This window comes from Octopus bimaculoides, chromosome Z (genome assembly GCF_046866305.1).
Source record: "Octopus bimaculoides isolate indiv1 chromosome Z, ASM4686630v1, whole genome shotgun sequence".
In the NCBI taxonomy this organism is placed as follows: Eukaryota; Metazoa; Mollusca; class Cephalopoda; order Octopoda; family Octopodidae; genus Octopus; species Octopus bimaculoides.
The window spans coordinates 2408918-2425704 of NC_142944.1; the positions used below are offsets into that span (position 1 = coordinate 2408918).

Here is a 16787-nt window from a genome sequence, read left to right on the forward strand (position 1 = left end):
TGGTTAGATTATAAATGAAACAAAAATTGTTTTAGAGAGAGAATTTAATTTTGTATATAAAAGATGATATTTTGAAAATAGTGAATAGCATTTGTTTAATAAAATAAATTTCTATTGAATTTTAATTTTAAAGAAAACCTTTCATATGACACTTCTAGTTATTAAAATACCATTTAACAAATTACTTATTAAAAAATTGAAATGAAAGTAGAAAAAAGGGATTTTATAAAATTAATTTAAATAAAAGTTAATTGTATGTTAAATTGTAATATTTTCTTTTTGTTATTTGATAGATTAAAATTGATAAAATAAATGCCAAATGGACATCATCACTGATGATAGGTATCCTGGGATGTAATCCTGATCGATTTAACTTTCCTGTAACAGCTATCAGCATCAAAAAGTCTTCTGTCATCATCCACACTGACTCTGTTTTTGTTTGTGGAACAAAAGTAAGAAATTTATTATCATTAGTTTATCAATAATATTAATATACTTTGTCTTATTTGTTTTTGTCTGTACCTGTGGTATGTGTCACACTTACTTCAAAGAAGAAGTGAGTGGCAAAGCAAGAGAGAGTGAAAGAGACAGTGAGTGGTGACAGCGTTTATTTTATGTTTTTAAATGTTTCAGAGAGGAAAAGAGAGAGATAGTGAAAGAGAGAGTGAGTGTTGACAGTGTTTGTTTTGTGTTTTTAAATGTTCATCACATCACAAGAAAAGTAGATACATAGACCCACAGTAAAGTTGTTAGATAGATACATACACACATTATTAAATTAAAATCAGGAGAGAGAGGAGGGACACAGAGGAAGTGAAAGAGAAAGAGAGAGAGACAGTAGATCGAAAGAAAAGTTCATAGATACATAAATACAGCAAATTCTGGATATCACTTTCACTTTTCTTTACCACACGAGGATAAAATTAACTCGCAAGTGGCTGAGTACTCCACAGACATGCATATCATTAATGTAGTTCTCTGGGAGATTCAGGCTCACACAGAATATGACAAGGCTGGCCCCTTTTAATTGCAGCTACAGCTCATTCTAGCCAGCTGAGTGGACTGGAGCAAGATAAACCTTCAATTGGTTGAAAGAAAACGAAAATAGATCCTATATAGGTGCAGGAAAATCTTTTCAGTCGTTAGGGCCACTATGGGAGTTAATCCAGTCCTAACAGCAGCATTTGTGGGTCACAAAGACCTGGAGGCCAAGCCTCCCAGGTAAACACCGATGCATAGAATGTTGTTATCAAATTGAGCACGAGTCGAGGGTGAATACACGACAGAATAGCAATTATTTCATCTTAGCTTTCACTGCTTATACTAAACACAAGGCATTTTTGCCTTAGGATATGGAACATTTCCTTTTCTTTCACTTAAAAAATGGCACTCCGTCAGTTATGATGACGAGGTTCCTGTTTATCTGATCAACAAACAGTCTGTGTGTATGCAAGCAGGAGAAGAGGAGAAAATAAAAGCAGTGTTTTGTTTGTATTTCTACCATAATATGAGATAAAATGTGATGAGGGAGAGAGAAAGAGAGAGAAAAAAGACTGAGTGAGTCGAACATGGTGAGAGAGAGAGAGAGAGAGAGAGAGAACAAGAAATAGATGAACTAACTGCTTCGTACTTTTGATTTCTCTAGTTTGGACAAAATAAACAAAAGTGTACCCTAAAAACTTATTGCCAGAGTTTGCTTTTACCTCAATATGTTCTGAGAAACAGTATTGATTTGTTTTTTTATTTTTCAGGTGAAGCAATGTTATGGCCCTAATCTTGATACTCTGCAGTGTGGACATATAGTTGGTATATTAATTGATGACGATAACTGTTTACACTTATACGTGAATGATTTAGACCAAGGTATTGCTGCCAGAGATATACCTAATCCTTGCTATGGTCTCATTGATCTTTATGGACAGTGTGAACAAGTAAGTTATTCCTGTTATGTTTTATCATCATTAACCCTTTAGCATTCAGATATTTCTCTGCCAAATGTGATGCTTATTTATTCATAGTGTTTCGAATTAATTATCTCATAGCTTTGAGATTTTGATGATGTGATTATTTTGAGAATTACATTGTAGAGTAAGTGTGAGAGGCCAACTCTGGCCAGTTTGAAGATAAAATAGGTTGATTATTTGGTCGGATATGCCCAGTTTAAATGCTAAAAGATTAAAGATTTGGACAAATTACCTTTCAACCAACCGATCATGGCCGTTGCCAGCCTCCTCTGGCCCCAGTGGCATGTAAAAAGCATCGTCATCATTGTTTAACTTTCGCTTTTCCATGTTTGAATGGATCAGGCAGAATTTTTGCTTAGACAGTTTTTCTATGCACAGATGCCCTCCATGTCTTTAACACTCAGCTGTTTACAAATAATGTAATAAGGTCCTCACGACTGAACATGTTTTTATAGAAGATTGGAAATGTAGGATACCACATGTGTGTGTGTGATCATTGTCATCATTTAACATCTGTTTTCTATGCTGGCATTGGTTAGATAGTTTTATCAGAGCTGGTGATCCAGTGGACTGCACAAGGCACCAGTTGTCTGTTCTGGCATGGTTTCTATGGCTACATATTCTTCCTATATCATCATCATCATCATCATCATCGTTTAACGTCTGCTTTCCATGCTAGCATGGGTTGGACGATTTGACTGAGGACTGGTGAAACCGGATGGCAACACCAGGCTCCAATCTAATTTGGCAGAGTTTCTACAGCTGGATGCCCTACCTAACGCCAACCACTCAGAGAGTGTAGTGGGTGCTTTTACGTGTCACCCGCACGAAAACGGCCACGCTCGAAATGGTGTCTTTTATGTACCACCCGCACAAGCCAGTCCAGGGGCACTGGCAACGATCTCGCTCGAAAATCCTACGGAAGCCAGTCAGGCGGTACTGGCAACGGCCACGCTGAAAATGGTGCATCTCATGTGCCACCCGCACAAGAGCCAGTCCAGGGGCACTGGCAACGATCTTACTTGGCTTGCCGGGTCTTCTCACGCACAGCACATTTCCAAAGGTCTCGGTCAGTAGTCATCGCCTCGGTGAGGCCCAATGTACGAAGGTCTTGCCTCACCACCTCAGCCCAGGTCTTCCTGGGCCTACCTCTTCCACGGGTTCCCTCAACTGTTAGGGTGTGGCACTTTTTCACGCAGCTATCCTCATCCATTCTCACCACATGTCCATACCAGCGCAATCATATATATATATATATAGATGTATATGCATATATATATATATATATATATATATATATATATATATATATGTATATATGCATTTGTATTTGTGTAACATTTCTCCATTTTTTCCCATCCTTGTTTTCATATACATTCGCTGCTTTCTTCCAAGGAATCTAATGCTCTTAGCTTAGTTTTTCCTTGGGGCTGGCCAGATTGGAGCAATATCAAGTATAACCAGCTGAAATATATATATGTATATATTCATATATATTTATATTAATAAATAAATAATTAATCAACTAGGCTCTTTTCCTTCATTAGATCCCAGTTGTGTTCTGTGTCTGTTATTGATTTACAATATCCTGTCCTGTTTTCAGATTAGTCTCATAACCGACCAGAATAATAGTTCATCTATTGTGTACCAAGACGATAGAGAAAAGGCAGATCTTGAAGACGGTATGTCATTGTATTTTACCTATCTAGCTATCTGTATATGTGCGTGAGTGTATCTATAGATGTATATATATTTTATATATGGAAGGAAGATGTAGACATGTTTACAATCATTGTCATCATCGTTGTTGCTGCTGCTGCTGCTGCAGCAGCAGCGTGCTGTGCTAGCAGAATCATTAGCACACCAGACAAAATACTTAGTGGTTTTTCTTCCATCTTTACATTCTGAGTTCAAATTCCACCAGGGTTGGCTTTTCCTTTTATCCTTCTGAGGTCAATGAAATAAGTACCAGTTGAGTGCTAGGGTCAATTTAATCGATTTAACCCCTCCCCAAAATTGCTGGCCTTGTGCTAAAATTTGAAAGCATTATTATAATCATCAGTGTTATCATTCATATCCTCATCATCACCACCACCATCATTAACATCATCACCACCACCATAAACATCATCATCACCATCATTGTTGCTGTCATCATTAGTGTCATCATTAATGATGATACTAACCTGAAGAGTCTGCTAGGTCTGAAAATTCTCAATATACATTGTATGTCACAGCAGCATCCTTACAACTCCATGAAGAAGTTGGGGGGTGCTAGGCTTGCGTGTGTGTGTACATGCACATCTGTGTATATCATTGGTTGATATCTTCTTACTGAAAAATTCCATTTAACATATGTACATTACTTTGCAGTGGTAAAAGAGAAACTGACCAGAATCCCATATGAACCCGCTATCATATGTAATTGTGAATACCAGAACATATGTTCCAGGCTCCTTGCTATATTAGCAATCCCAGGTATTCTTTCTGTTTCTTCATACATGTAAAACTTCTTTTATTTCAGCTTTTACAAGTCACAACAGAGGCTCTTTGTGGTCATTTGAACTTGTTAGGAATAGCACTCTAATCTCCTTTAAATCACAATCTTCTGTTCTTTCTAAAATAAAGGACAGTGCCGATAATGGTAGTATCGCAGAGTATCTTGCTGAGCTATTTGACACCATCATATCATGACACAAAATGTGTAGCCGCCAAGCTAAGAAACTTCTCTCATTTTTTAATCATTCATCATTCCTTATTTAACATGAATTACTAACATGCTAATCGATCCTGAGTTAAATTAACTTTGTAACCTTAATGCGAAGCTAGCCTGTTCTTCGCCCCCACCATCAATACCAGAAATCTCTTCTCTCATACCGGAAGTCCCTTCTCTCATATACCAGTTATCTCTTCCCTCATATCTGAAAACTCCCATAGAGCTCTGCTTTGCTTCTGCACCAGAAGATCTACATACCTCCGTCCCTCCCTCCCTTCCAAACCATCTTCCTCCCCCTCTCGCCCCCTCCTGCCCTCTCTCTCTCTCAGATGGAGATATAGGGTTTATGCAATCCCTTTAATCTTGCCTTACTGAAAACTTGACAACCCTTCTAGTGCTGGTACCGTGAGAAAATGCACCCAGTACACTGAGTATAGTAGTAAAATTGTTGGTAATAGAAAGCCAGACGACACAAAGCAGCACCAATGTAAGAAATGTGGGTCCTGATAAGAAATGTCTTGGACCATGATGACTCGTGCCACCATGAAAAGTGAATGTAAAAATGTTGATGATGTAAATATATTAAATATGTCTACTACAGATGAGGTCAGTTGTGTGTGTGTTTGTTTATATATCATCATCATCATCATTTAAATTCCATTCTGGCATGGGTTGGGCAGTTTGAAAGGAACTGGCAAGGCCAGGGGCTGCACCAGATTCCATAGTCTGTTTTGGCTTAGTTTCTACAGCTGGATGCCCTTTCTAATGCCAACCACTCCGAGAGTGTAGTGGGTGCTTTTACGTGCCACCAGCATGAAGGCCAGTCACACAGTACTGGCAATGGCCACGCTCAAATGATTTTCTAATGTGCCAACTGCACAAGTGCTCACCCTTTTGAGAAAACTTTGTTACTTTTATCAGTATAAATATATATATCTATACTATATATAATATATATACATATATTTATATAAGATACTTTTCAAAGCACGATAAGTCCTTATTCATGCAGAAGTTACTTCGAAATTGGTTAATTTTGTTTTACTTAGATATCCTTGTTTTAGTCATTCAGTTGAACTTAGGTAAAATTTCTTACCATTGTAAAGCCTTGTAGCTACTTTAAAAAGGTTCAACTAAAAGTCACTAGGTACTTTATGTAGAACGAACATCTTAATTCTGACGGTGCTATTAGCTTGTCTTTTTATAGGCTTATTAGTTCCCTACTTATTGATGTTTAATACAAACATAAGAAGTCAAATTAAGAATGAACTTACGATGATAAATATGTTGAAAATATAGTCATTTGTAAATGTGTGATGGTGAAAACAAATTGAAACCTCTCTATAAACCACTCTTGTGGATTATGTCATGAATGAGCTAGTGTTATGGCCACTGTAACAGCCCAGAATATACTTGCGGACAAATAACACAGATGTACCTCACTCATAAAAGTTGCCTCAGAACATATATGAAATTTGATATCACTCAATGAAGAATTAAAAGTTACATGTAAACTTCGATTTAAACATTGAAATTTAGAATTATCAAATGCAAAATATTCAATGTACCAATATAAGCCCTATGTAGAGGTAGATTGGAAAAAACCTGATGACTCACGCATGCTGCGCAACCCACTTGTATTATGAGTCATAGCTTAGACTTGCGCAAATGTGGCCATTCATGTTGGATTTATGTTGGTACATTTTAAAGTATTTTGCATTTGATAATTCTAAATTGCTATCTTTAAATCAAAATTTACATGTAATTTTTAATTCTTCATTGAGTGATATCAAATTTTATATATATTCTGAGGCAACTTTTATGAGTGAGGTATATATGTGTTATTTGTCCACAAGCATGGGGTATATTCTGGCCTGATTATCTGGAGGGCTCTACTCTTAATTTACATGTGACAAGTTATCAGTGGGAGCATTATTAACACTCTTAGGAAAGTGATAAACATTGTATGTTTATATTTCTGATTCCTGTATGGAATACACTGAACCTAGAATGTCTTTATTTGAATTTTTCATTGTCTTTGTATTTTCTGTTTTGGAAATATGGTAATTATTTGTTTATGTACGTTTGTGTTTTCCAGACGGTTATTTCAGTAAGCAGTATAATATGTGTTATTGTGAAACTTGTCATAAGATACGTGGAGATGAATTGTACTATAAACGAGGTGATCCACCAAAGGAATATGCTGTACCTTGTGGGTGGTGCCGTTTTTCACTCAAGTAAGATCACAGTTTTTTACTACTACTACTACTATTACTACCACCAACACCACCACGGTGGTGTATTAGCAGAATTATTAGAGCCTTGCAGTATGTGTGTTCTGGCTCTTTATGTTCTGAGTTCAAATCCCACCAACCTTGTCTTTCATCCCTTTATTGTTGATTAAAGTAATCAATTAAGGTATCAATTAATTTCACTCTTCCAAATTCCATTCCTTCTACCTCTGTTATAAACAATTACTATTTACCATTATGGTGGTGAACACTCAATATCAGACCAAAATATTCCTTGCAATATTTGTTCTTGTCTTTTTACATTATGAGTTCAAATCCATCAAGGTCTATGTTACCATTTGTTCTTCCTGGCTCAATAAAGTTCAATACAGTCAAGTAGTGGGGGGGGGTTGATGGTTTTGACTCAGCTCCTCCCCTCAAAATATAATACAAGAAACATTACAACCAGTGGATTGGCAGAATTGTAAAAACGCTGGGCTGTATTTGATGCAGCTTTTTTAATGTTCCATGTTTCAATTCCCACCACCATCAACTTTGTCTTACAGACTGACCCAATAAAGCATTTTATTCGGTATCTATTTGTTTCAAGGTTCAAATTGGGCTAAAGACAATTTGCCATTCATCCATCTAACATTGGTAAAAATATATGCCAGTCAAATATTGATAATCGATATTATTTGTGCATCACTGAATATTCTGTCTTTGGATTTGTTTGTGTTTGTACCACATTGTTGGTTCTGAGACATCTGATAATCCCAGTCTAGACTGTTAATAAAATAAAGTACCTGGCCATTGTGATGGATCAATGGAATTGTAAGAACATCATGTGGGATGAATTAGGCTGTTTATCCCAACTCTTGGCATCCGGAGTTCTTGGTTGGTAGACATAATCCATTGTCCAGTTTAATTAACACAATCACATCCTCCTCCTTCCTCTTCTGGAATGTTTTTGATAAAGTTCACTCTGTTGCAGAAATTCAGACCAGAGATCCAGTTTTTAGGAAAACTTCCTCTTGCCACTCTCAGAGGCTCAAACAGAATTATCATGGGGGATGCTTTTCCCTCCATGGTTAAGTGTTAAAACAAATTTGTTGATGAAAGAGAAAATTAGGTTATAATGTTAAAGTTAATGGCATCTTGGGAATAGGGGCTGAATGAGGAAAGTTAGTTAGCATCATGTCTAAGGGCAGTGGGAAGGAATTGCCTTTCATTCATTTTAAAGGCCATGAATCCAGAACTAACCCTTTAAAGTTCCTTCTTGAGTCAATAGACATTTTATATTTATTGCATTCTATGTATTATTTCTCAAATAGTCCAAAACAATGAGGTATTTGGAACTTTAGTGTTAGATTGTGATACTGTTTCTGGAACAAGAAAAAAAATGTCAAGATAGTTTGAAAATAGTTTTGAGCACAATTCATGGAAAATATCTGACAGACATTCCAGTGAGAAATGTTACAAGTTGGTTACAAATTGATGTTAATTTCTATCTTTCATATTTTTCTGCAGGACACCTTGTAAATCTCACAATTTGAACATGTTTGAAAAATGGCATGCAGCATTTTATGGAACCCGTTTGGAAGCAGTTCGGAAAATATTAGATTGTGGTGATTTACATTTATCATGTATGTATGAATGGATTTCGTTTATTTCTTTTATACACACACACCTTATGTACCTTCTTCTATAGCCCCAGGCTGGCCAATGTCATATGAAGGAATCAGCTGTGAGAAAGGCCATCATCATATGTCCATCTTCCATGCTGGCATAAGTTGGATGGTTGTTTAACAGGATCCATTGAGCTGGAGGAATTTATCAAGCCCCAATATCTACTTTGACATGTTTTCTATGGACACGTGCTCATATTGTGAGATATATTGTTCTTATTAAAACCATCCTAAGCAAATCATAGTCTTTACTATACTTACCAGTTTCTTTCAGGAATTTATCTTTTGGAACATACTAAATTCTTATGCTAACTAACATACTATATCGTATTATTTAGTGGTTCACACATCACTGCTTTGGCAAGTATGTGAAAGTTTGTACTTTGCTGAGAAGGTGTAATGAGACTGAAATATGCTCAAAATTGTCTTCCCATATTTTCTAGACTAATTAAAATGATATTAGTCATTGACTAATATTGTGTTTTTCTCAACATGTAGATGTTTCTCATTAACTTTATCATGTTCACATTAAAAAGTTAACGAAAGACTAAAGTCTACTGGATCTAGTCAGTCCTGATCTAGTGTGCTCCAGCTGTGACCATCACTTCTTTTAATTACACATGGTGTATCTAACACAACATTATTTGATATGTCCCTCTGTTGAACATGAGAATCCTAAATTTACTACATCATCATCATCATCATCAAATCCGGGTTTTGTCCCCGTTAATGGGGGTTGGCCAGATCTACCTCAGTACCATAGCAACCACCCTCACACCATCTTGCTCAGATTTGGGCGTCCTCCCTTCTCTAACCAACCCTCCCAATCTCCTCCTCCACCTGTCCCCTCCATCTTTTCCTCGGTTTACCTCACTTTCGCTGTCCATTTACCTCAAACTCTAGCACCCTCTTCAGAACATACTCCTCGTCCCTCCTCAACACTCCTCAACACATCCCCATACCACCACACTCCATTCACCCTCGCTTTTTTTTTATTTCTTACTAGAATAGAATCTTAATGGACTCTACTTTTTATTTTGCTAAAAATATTCTCGAAATGTTAACTTTAAGCATCATTAGTTTTAGGTTTTTTGTAAGAATATTCATGTTGTCTTGACTTGACATGTTTGAAACTTTAGTTTTGTTTTTGTTTCCAGCCGAAATATTATCAGGTAACAACATCCTGCTGGCTCAGTCTTTCCATTACTCAGAGAAAACTAAGCCTGACGATTCATTAAGTCGACAACTCTTTCTTTCACCAACAATTCGTTATGCAGGATCTAAATACTTCTCATCTAGACACAAGTATGTTTCATATCTTCTTCCTTGTCTTTTTTTTTGTTATTTTATATTATCTGCTTTTTTGTTGTTGTTGTTTTGATCATGTCTGTTCTATTTATGCAGAGCTTATATTAAAGCGTTCCAGCCATGACTCTCTTGACTTTTATTCAAACACTGTATATCTATGACTAGATTATCTAAAGCAGCGCTTCTTAAACTATGGGTCATGACCCCAAAAGGGGTCGCGAAGCAAAATGCTGGGGTTGCAAAAATCAAATTTTGTTCAGCAAAAAAATAAATGATTTATGTATTTATTTGGAGTCATGAAAAACGGGGTCTCTCTCTCTTTTTACTCTTTTACTTGTTTCAGTCATTTGACTGCGGCCATGCTGGGACAGTGCCTTTAGTCGAGTAAATTGACCCCAGGACTTATTCTTTGTAAGCCTAGTACTTATTGTATCGGCCTCTTTTGCCGAACTGCTAAGTTATGGGGACATAAACACACCAGCATCGGTTTTCAAGCGATGTTGGGAAGACAGACACAGACACACAAACATATACACACACACATACATATATATATATATATATATATATATATATATATATATATATATATATATATATATATATATGTATATATACGACAGGCTTCTTTCAGTTTCCGTCTACCAAATCCACTTACAAGGCTTTGGTCGGCCCAAGGCTATAGTAGAAGACACTTGCCCAAGATGCCACGCTGTGGGAATGAACCCGGAACCATGTGGTTGGTAAGCTACTTACCACACAGCCACTCCTGTGCCTGAATGAAAAAATTTAAGAAGCGCTAATCTAAAGTAACCTCTTTTTTGCTTTTTGTTTTTTATTCAAGGCAGTAAGATGTGATTTGAGAAAAGATTTAGTTGTTATTTCTAACACATACAAATGACCACATCGTGCTACTGTTGTTTTCTTGCATCACAGCCAACCACATTGACATAGTTTTAGTTTAGCAGTTGAAAGGTTCAAGTTAAGATGCCTCCACCAATGCTGTACAATGTTTATTACCAAAGACACTTAATTCAACTTTTACTGACAGCTCAGGCCACTTAGATGTAAATGTGTACAACAATGGCTGGTGGATAGAGGGAGAGGTTGTAGAAGTAAAATAGACACAATTATGGCCAAATGGATAAGAAACTTTGTTTGCAATCATGAATTCTTGAGTTCAACATGCTGTGTAGCATGTTGAGTAAATATCTTCAGTTATGAACCAAAACTTAATTAGTGAAATTAGTGTGACAGAAACTGAGTGGAATCCTATCAGATGAGCTGTACCAGTAATTAAAACATCCAGCACTATGTAACACTGATTCTACCTAAGTATTACATGAAAGCTTACACATGTCTGTGGAATACTCAGCCACTTACTCTCTGTAATTCAATGAGCCTGCTGTTCAGTTAATTGAGCAACTGCTGTCATCGTCATCATCACCATCATCATCGTTTAATATCTGCCTTCCATGCTGGCATGGGTGGGATGATTTGATTGAAGCTGGCCAAGCAGGAACCTGCACCAGACTTCTGCAACTGTTTTGGCAAGGTTTTTACAGCTGGGGGCCCTTCCAAATACCAACCACCCAGCAGGGTGGACTCAGTGCTTTTTACATGGCACAAGCGAGATCAGTTTTGGCAAGGTTTTTTACAGCTGGGGGCCCTTCCAAATACCAACCACCCAGCAGGGTGGACTCAGTGCTTTTTACATGGCACAAGCGAGATCAGTTTTGGCAAGGTTTTTACAGCTGGGGGCCCTTCCTAACACCAACCACTTTACAGTGTGGACTGGATGTTTTTTAAGTGGCACCTGTACTAACAAGATCACCAAGTATTTACGCTATGAAGAATAAAACCTTCACTGATATATATTTGGTAGATAGTGCCACTAATTACCAAATATACATCACTGAAGATTTTATTGATCATATTGATTGGTGTTAGACGTAAATAGTCTGAGTATTATTAAGAGAACTTACATGGTTCTAAACACACTGATACCGTCTTCACTTTCTAGGTCCACATATCCCTTCTGCAGGTTATAAATCCTAATTTGGTTTAGAAGAAAACCAGGAATGTACATTCTTACATAGAATGAATTTACACCCTCCAATTTGTTTGATGTTTGGAAATAGGCACTTGATTATTTTGTTAATATTCCCTATAATAGACTGGTGTTCTATAAAGGTGGAGATTTATTTCACATCCATTTGATATACAAAACCAGAATTATGAACTTCATTTAGTCTCTTGGCACCTTTGCAGACATGATAATCTTATGGAAGAAGAGACACAACAGGAAATTAATCACGTCTCACTCATATGCAGCACTTTGGGCAAGTGTCTTCTACTATAGCCTTGGGCTGACCAAAACCTTATCAATGGACTGAAACTGAAAGAAGCCTCTATCGTATATAAGTGTGCATATGTATACCTTTGTGTTTGTTTACATTCATTCTTTTCTGAAAATTGCTCAGTTGTGAATAGTGATGTCTTTTTCCATGTTAATGTGTTGGCTGCTGGTCTTGTACCTTCAAAGACAGGGAAATATCCCAAATCAGGGCTTGCAGAAGGAAGGGCATGCAGCTGTAAAATAATGCCTTAATAATATATTCATCTAACCAAAGGAAAAAGAGCCACAAAATATGCACACACACACATGCACACGCACACACACACACACACGCACACGCACGCACACACACACACACACACACTGTTCAACTTTTTCAAATTCACTTAAACTACACAATGAAAAATCTAACATTTTGATGTACCAATTTGTGAAATAAAAAGTATTCTGTTTTCAAACAAAAACATTTGATTATTTAAACACAATAGAACTTAAAGACCACTTCACCTGTTAACAGTCACTGTTAGATATTATTGTTGTTGTTGTTGTTGCTTTGTGTTTTAACTACTAAAAATCTCTTAAATTTATAAGAGCTTTTTCTTTTTATTAAATTCATTGAAACTACAACCATTTACATGTTATAAACGAAAATTATTTCGATACAGATCTGGGGAGTGGGGTGGAGATAAAAAGAACAACACATAATGGTAATTTACTTCCTGATTTTTTGTTTTATGGTACCTATGGCCTGAACTTCCTCTTTGACATTTGGCCAAAATATATTCCATATTTTATTCTTTCAAGAATCCTTTTCAATTCAAAGAACTCTATTGCATAATATCTAGAAAACAAAAAAGTTTTTTTTTTTTTTCATTTGTTTAATTTTATATTGCGATGCAGGAATGATTGTGTGGTTAGGAAGTTTGCTTCCAAATTGTATGGTTTTGGGTTCAGTCTCATTGTTTGGCACCTTGAACTAGTCTCCTACTATAGCCATAGGACATATAAAGTTTTGTGAGTTGGTTTAGTACATAGAAACTGAAAGAAGCCTTGTGTGTGTTTCCTTATTTGTAAATGAGCACGTCATTCAAGAAGTGCCATTTATTTCTAATCTTCTGTGAAAAATGTGTCTTGCCATGGAGGGGAAATGTTAACTTGCTTGGAACCAGGTAAGGGTTGGCAACAGGAAGGACATCCAGCTGTACAAAATCTGCCTCAACAAATTCTGGACCCATGATGATGATGATGATGATGATGAAGATTGTGGATTATTTTTCATTTATCAAACTTGGAAGAAAAGATTTGTTGTTCCATTTCATAAGTATTAATGATTAACTAACTTTTGTGGTTTATCATACTAGCTGATGCCAGTACTGCATGACTGGCACCCATGCCGGTGGTATGAAAAAAAAAATTTTAGGAATGGTCATTGCCAGTGCCACCTGACTGGCTCCCATGCTGGTGGCACGTAAAAAGCACCCACTATACTCTCTGAGTGGTTGGTGTTAGGAAGGGCATCCAGCTGTAGAACATTGCCAGATCAGATTGGATCCTGGTGCAGCCTACTGGCTTGCCAATCCTCAGTCAAACTGTCCAACCCATGCCAGCGTTAAACAATGATGATGATGATGATGAAAGGATTATGTGAATCAAGTAATGCTTGATGGTGCTGAGAAATATAACAAACAGAACCACCAAAGTGTGAATTGTGTGTGATTTATATATTGGATATTTATATTAATACTTGAAATAATTTAATACTTTTATTTTTGTTATTCTTTTCCTAGTTTCAGCCATTTGGGCTATGGCCATGCTGGGGGCACTGACTTGATAGGTTTAGTCAGTTAAAACAACAATCTCTGTGCTGCTTATTCTATTGGTCTCTTTTGCCAAACTGCTAAGTTACAGGAATCTAAACAAACCAACACTGGTTGTCAAGCTGTCACACACACACACACACACACACACACACATACACACACACACACACTCACATGTGACAGGTTCCTTTGCAGTTTGTAACTACAAAATTCATTGAGAGGGTCATTGATCATCCTAAGGCTATAGTAGAAGACACTGCTCCAAGTTGCTGTGCAGTGGGACTGAACCCAAAACCAGATGGTTGCAAAGTGAATTTATTAACCCCACAGCCATGCTTACACCTGTATGCATTAAGGTTCTTGATACATGATTGCAGTGATGTGTTCAGTCAGATATTTGTGTGTGTGTGTGTCACACGTGTGTATTAAAATAGATCATTAAAATAGATCATTATGCATTGAACATTGATGTTTATTCGATGCTGCTCTGATTCTTTATTGTATTTATGTATTTATTTATTTATTTTGTGTTTTTCAGATTCATAGATCCTAAAACTAAAAAATCTCATCAAGCACAAGTAGCATTCCAAGTGTGGGTAAAACCATCCTCATACAAAGTTGGTCCATCATCAATAGGTTCCAATGAGCAATTTGATCCAAGATTCAGCAATAATGAAATTGAATGGAGTACCAAAGAGCGAGGTTCAATAATGCTTGCATCACTTTTAATTAAAGTTGAATAGGTTCAAACTTGTGTAGATAGAAAGAGGAACAAGCTAACATGTGAAGAAAATCCCAACTAACAAAATTCCCATCATCACATATCCTCACACACACACACGTTTCACAAAAGATACATGGTAGCTCAAATAATAAATAACAAATTCTACATACACTGTTTTAATTATCATTGACATTAGCAAAATGTTTTATTCGATTACCCACTTTCCACAAGCTACATGTGGTAAAAACAAAAAAGAACATAAAATACTGGCTGCCTATTAAACTATTTCTCAGGTTGCCAAGCCTTTGTGGGGTACAAATATATAATTTTTAATTTCCCGAATGGAGTAACACAAGGATCCGTCCTCTCAGCCTCTCTTTTTAACATGTATTTACACAACCTTTCAACACCTCCTCAAAGCATACACACTGCCTCATGCATAGTTGATATCACACGCGCGCACACACACACACACACACACACACACACACACACATGCACACTGAGATCTTTCCTGCATTCGACATCCATAGTGCACAACTGAAACACTTCATCAAGTCGCCTAGAATCCTGTTTCCAAAGCAACACACAACACCTGAAGTAATCCCATCTCCCTTTTTACCATACATGAATTACACAATTACAACCCACCATCACAACTCAACAGCATAAATATGAGACATATAAGACAAAACTACAAGGACTTGCACACAGCACTTTCAGAATATTCACAGAACACATAGAAGACAGTGTAAAATAAGCAAAACAATACACATAGATATTTTAGAGAAATCACAGGTAACACATTTGGCCAACAGAAAGAATCAATAACAATTGTGTACAAATAACATATTTAATCCATGATGGATTATGCCAATTGTGCCTGGGTCCCCAATATTCTCACCACAAACTACAAACAAACTACTACATTCTGTCTTTTCACAAGTTGCACATAGACCACACCCACACAGTGTCTACACAATGAAACAAAGAATATTACTAATATATTATGTGAAGGACGCCATCTCTGTCATTGTATCTACAATCACATTCCCACCCGAACACACAGATACATCAACAACATTGTGCTAACGCTTCCACTCACATAAAAGCCATGCACCTACACACACATACACACATAGATGACTGCAACGTCGGTACCTTTTATTAACTCTAAAACTCTGTGCTGGGATGCACACCAGAAGAACAGCAACTGCTGCACTGTGACCAAGTCTACCCTTGCCCACCTTTACTGTAGCCACCACCAGATTGGATTAATAGATGTCCGGTCAGACTGCAGCACCTCCTATAATTAACCATTGCATGTCTGACCGTACAGTTTGGTCTTCAGACAGTGGTATTATGAGATAATCTAGAACAATAATTCTGAGGCATTCCACCTAGTTGTTTGGCCGACTACTTACATGGCATAACTCTCTGGTAAGAGATCAGTGTCGATCTGGGTCTACATAACAATATCAACAACTTCTGAAGGGTTGTGAAAACAGTAAAATTTGATCCAGTAGGATTTGAACTCAGAAAAATACTTAATACCACGTGGCAATTTGTCCGGTGCTCCACCGATTCTAATTCTGTTACTCCACCTTCTTAATCAATAAAATTATAGAATTTGTTTAGATTATGGACCAATATTTTTAGTTGTTGATTAATTTTAATTTTAATTTTTTATTCTTTACTAAACTGCTAAGATGGTAGTTTAGTCATAAATTATTTATTTATTTATTTATTATTAACTTGGTGAAACCTGTGCTTGTTAATTTTCTAATTCAGTGACTTACAAAGAAAACAAAAACAAGAAAAACAAATTTATTATTTGTTTAATATTGTTGATTATACCTCACTGTTGTTTTGTTGGGTTTCTTTTTTGTTTGTTTTGTTTTTAAACAGAAGACTGATATTGCTCTTCATGTCTCTTCATGTTTCATCCGTTTTTAGGAATATAAACTTTCATTGTTT

At 36.6% G+C, this 16787-nt stretch overlaps 1 protein-coding gene across 1 annotated transcript in view; it reads left to right on the plus strand.

The window, feature by feature from the left end:
- LOC106871179 (neuralized-like protein 4) overlaps nucleotides 1–16460 on the plus strand; it is a 90191-nt gene extending 73731 nt beyond the window's left edge. Inside the window, exons 18-25 of the mRNA XM_089365363.1 lie at nucleotides 294–452; nucleotides 1752–1931; nucleotides 3568–3646; nucleotides 4338–4442; nucleotides 6779–6917; nucleotides 8442–8557; nucleotides 9757–9904; nucleotides 14625–16460. Coding sequence (XP_089221489.1) covers nucleotides 294–452; nucleotides 1752–1931; nucleotides 3568–3646; nucleotides 4338–4442; nucleotides 6779–6917; nucleotides 8442–8557; nucleotides 9757–9904; nucleotides 14625–14829 — 1131 coding nt within the window. The 3' untranslated portion in view covers nucleotides 14830–16460. The remainder of the gene's footprint in view (nucleotides 1–293; nucleotides 453–1751; nucleotides 1932–3567; nucleotides 3647–4337; nucleotides 4443–6778; nucleotides 6918–8441; nucleotides 8558–9756; nucleotides 9905–14624) is intronic.
- The last annotated feature ends 327 nt before the right edge of the window (nucleotides 16461–16787 follow it).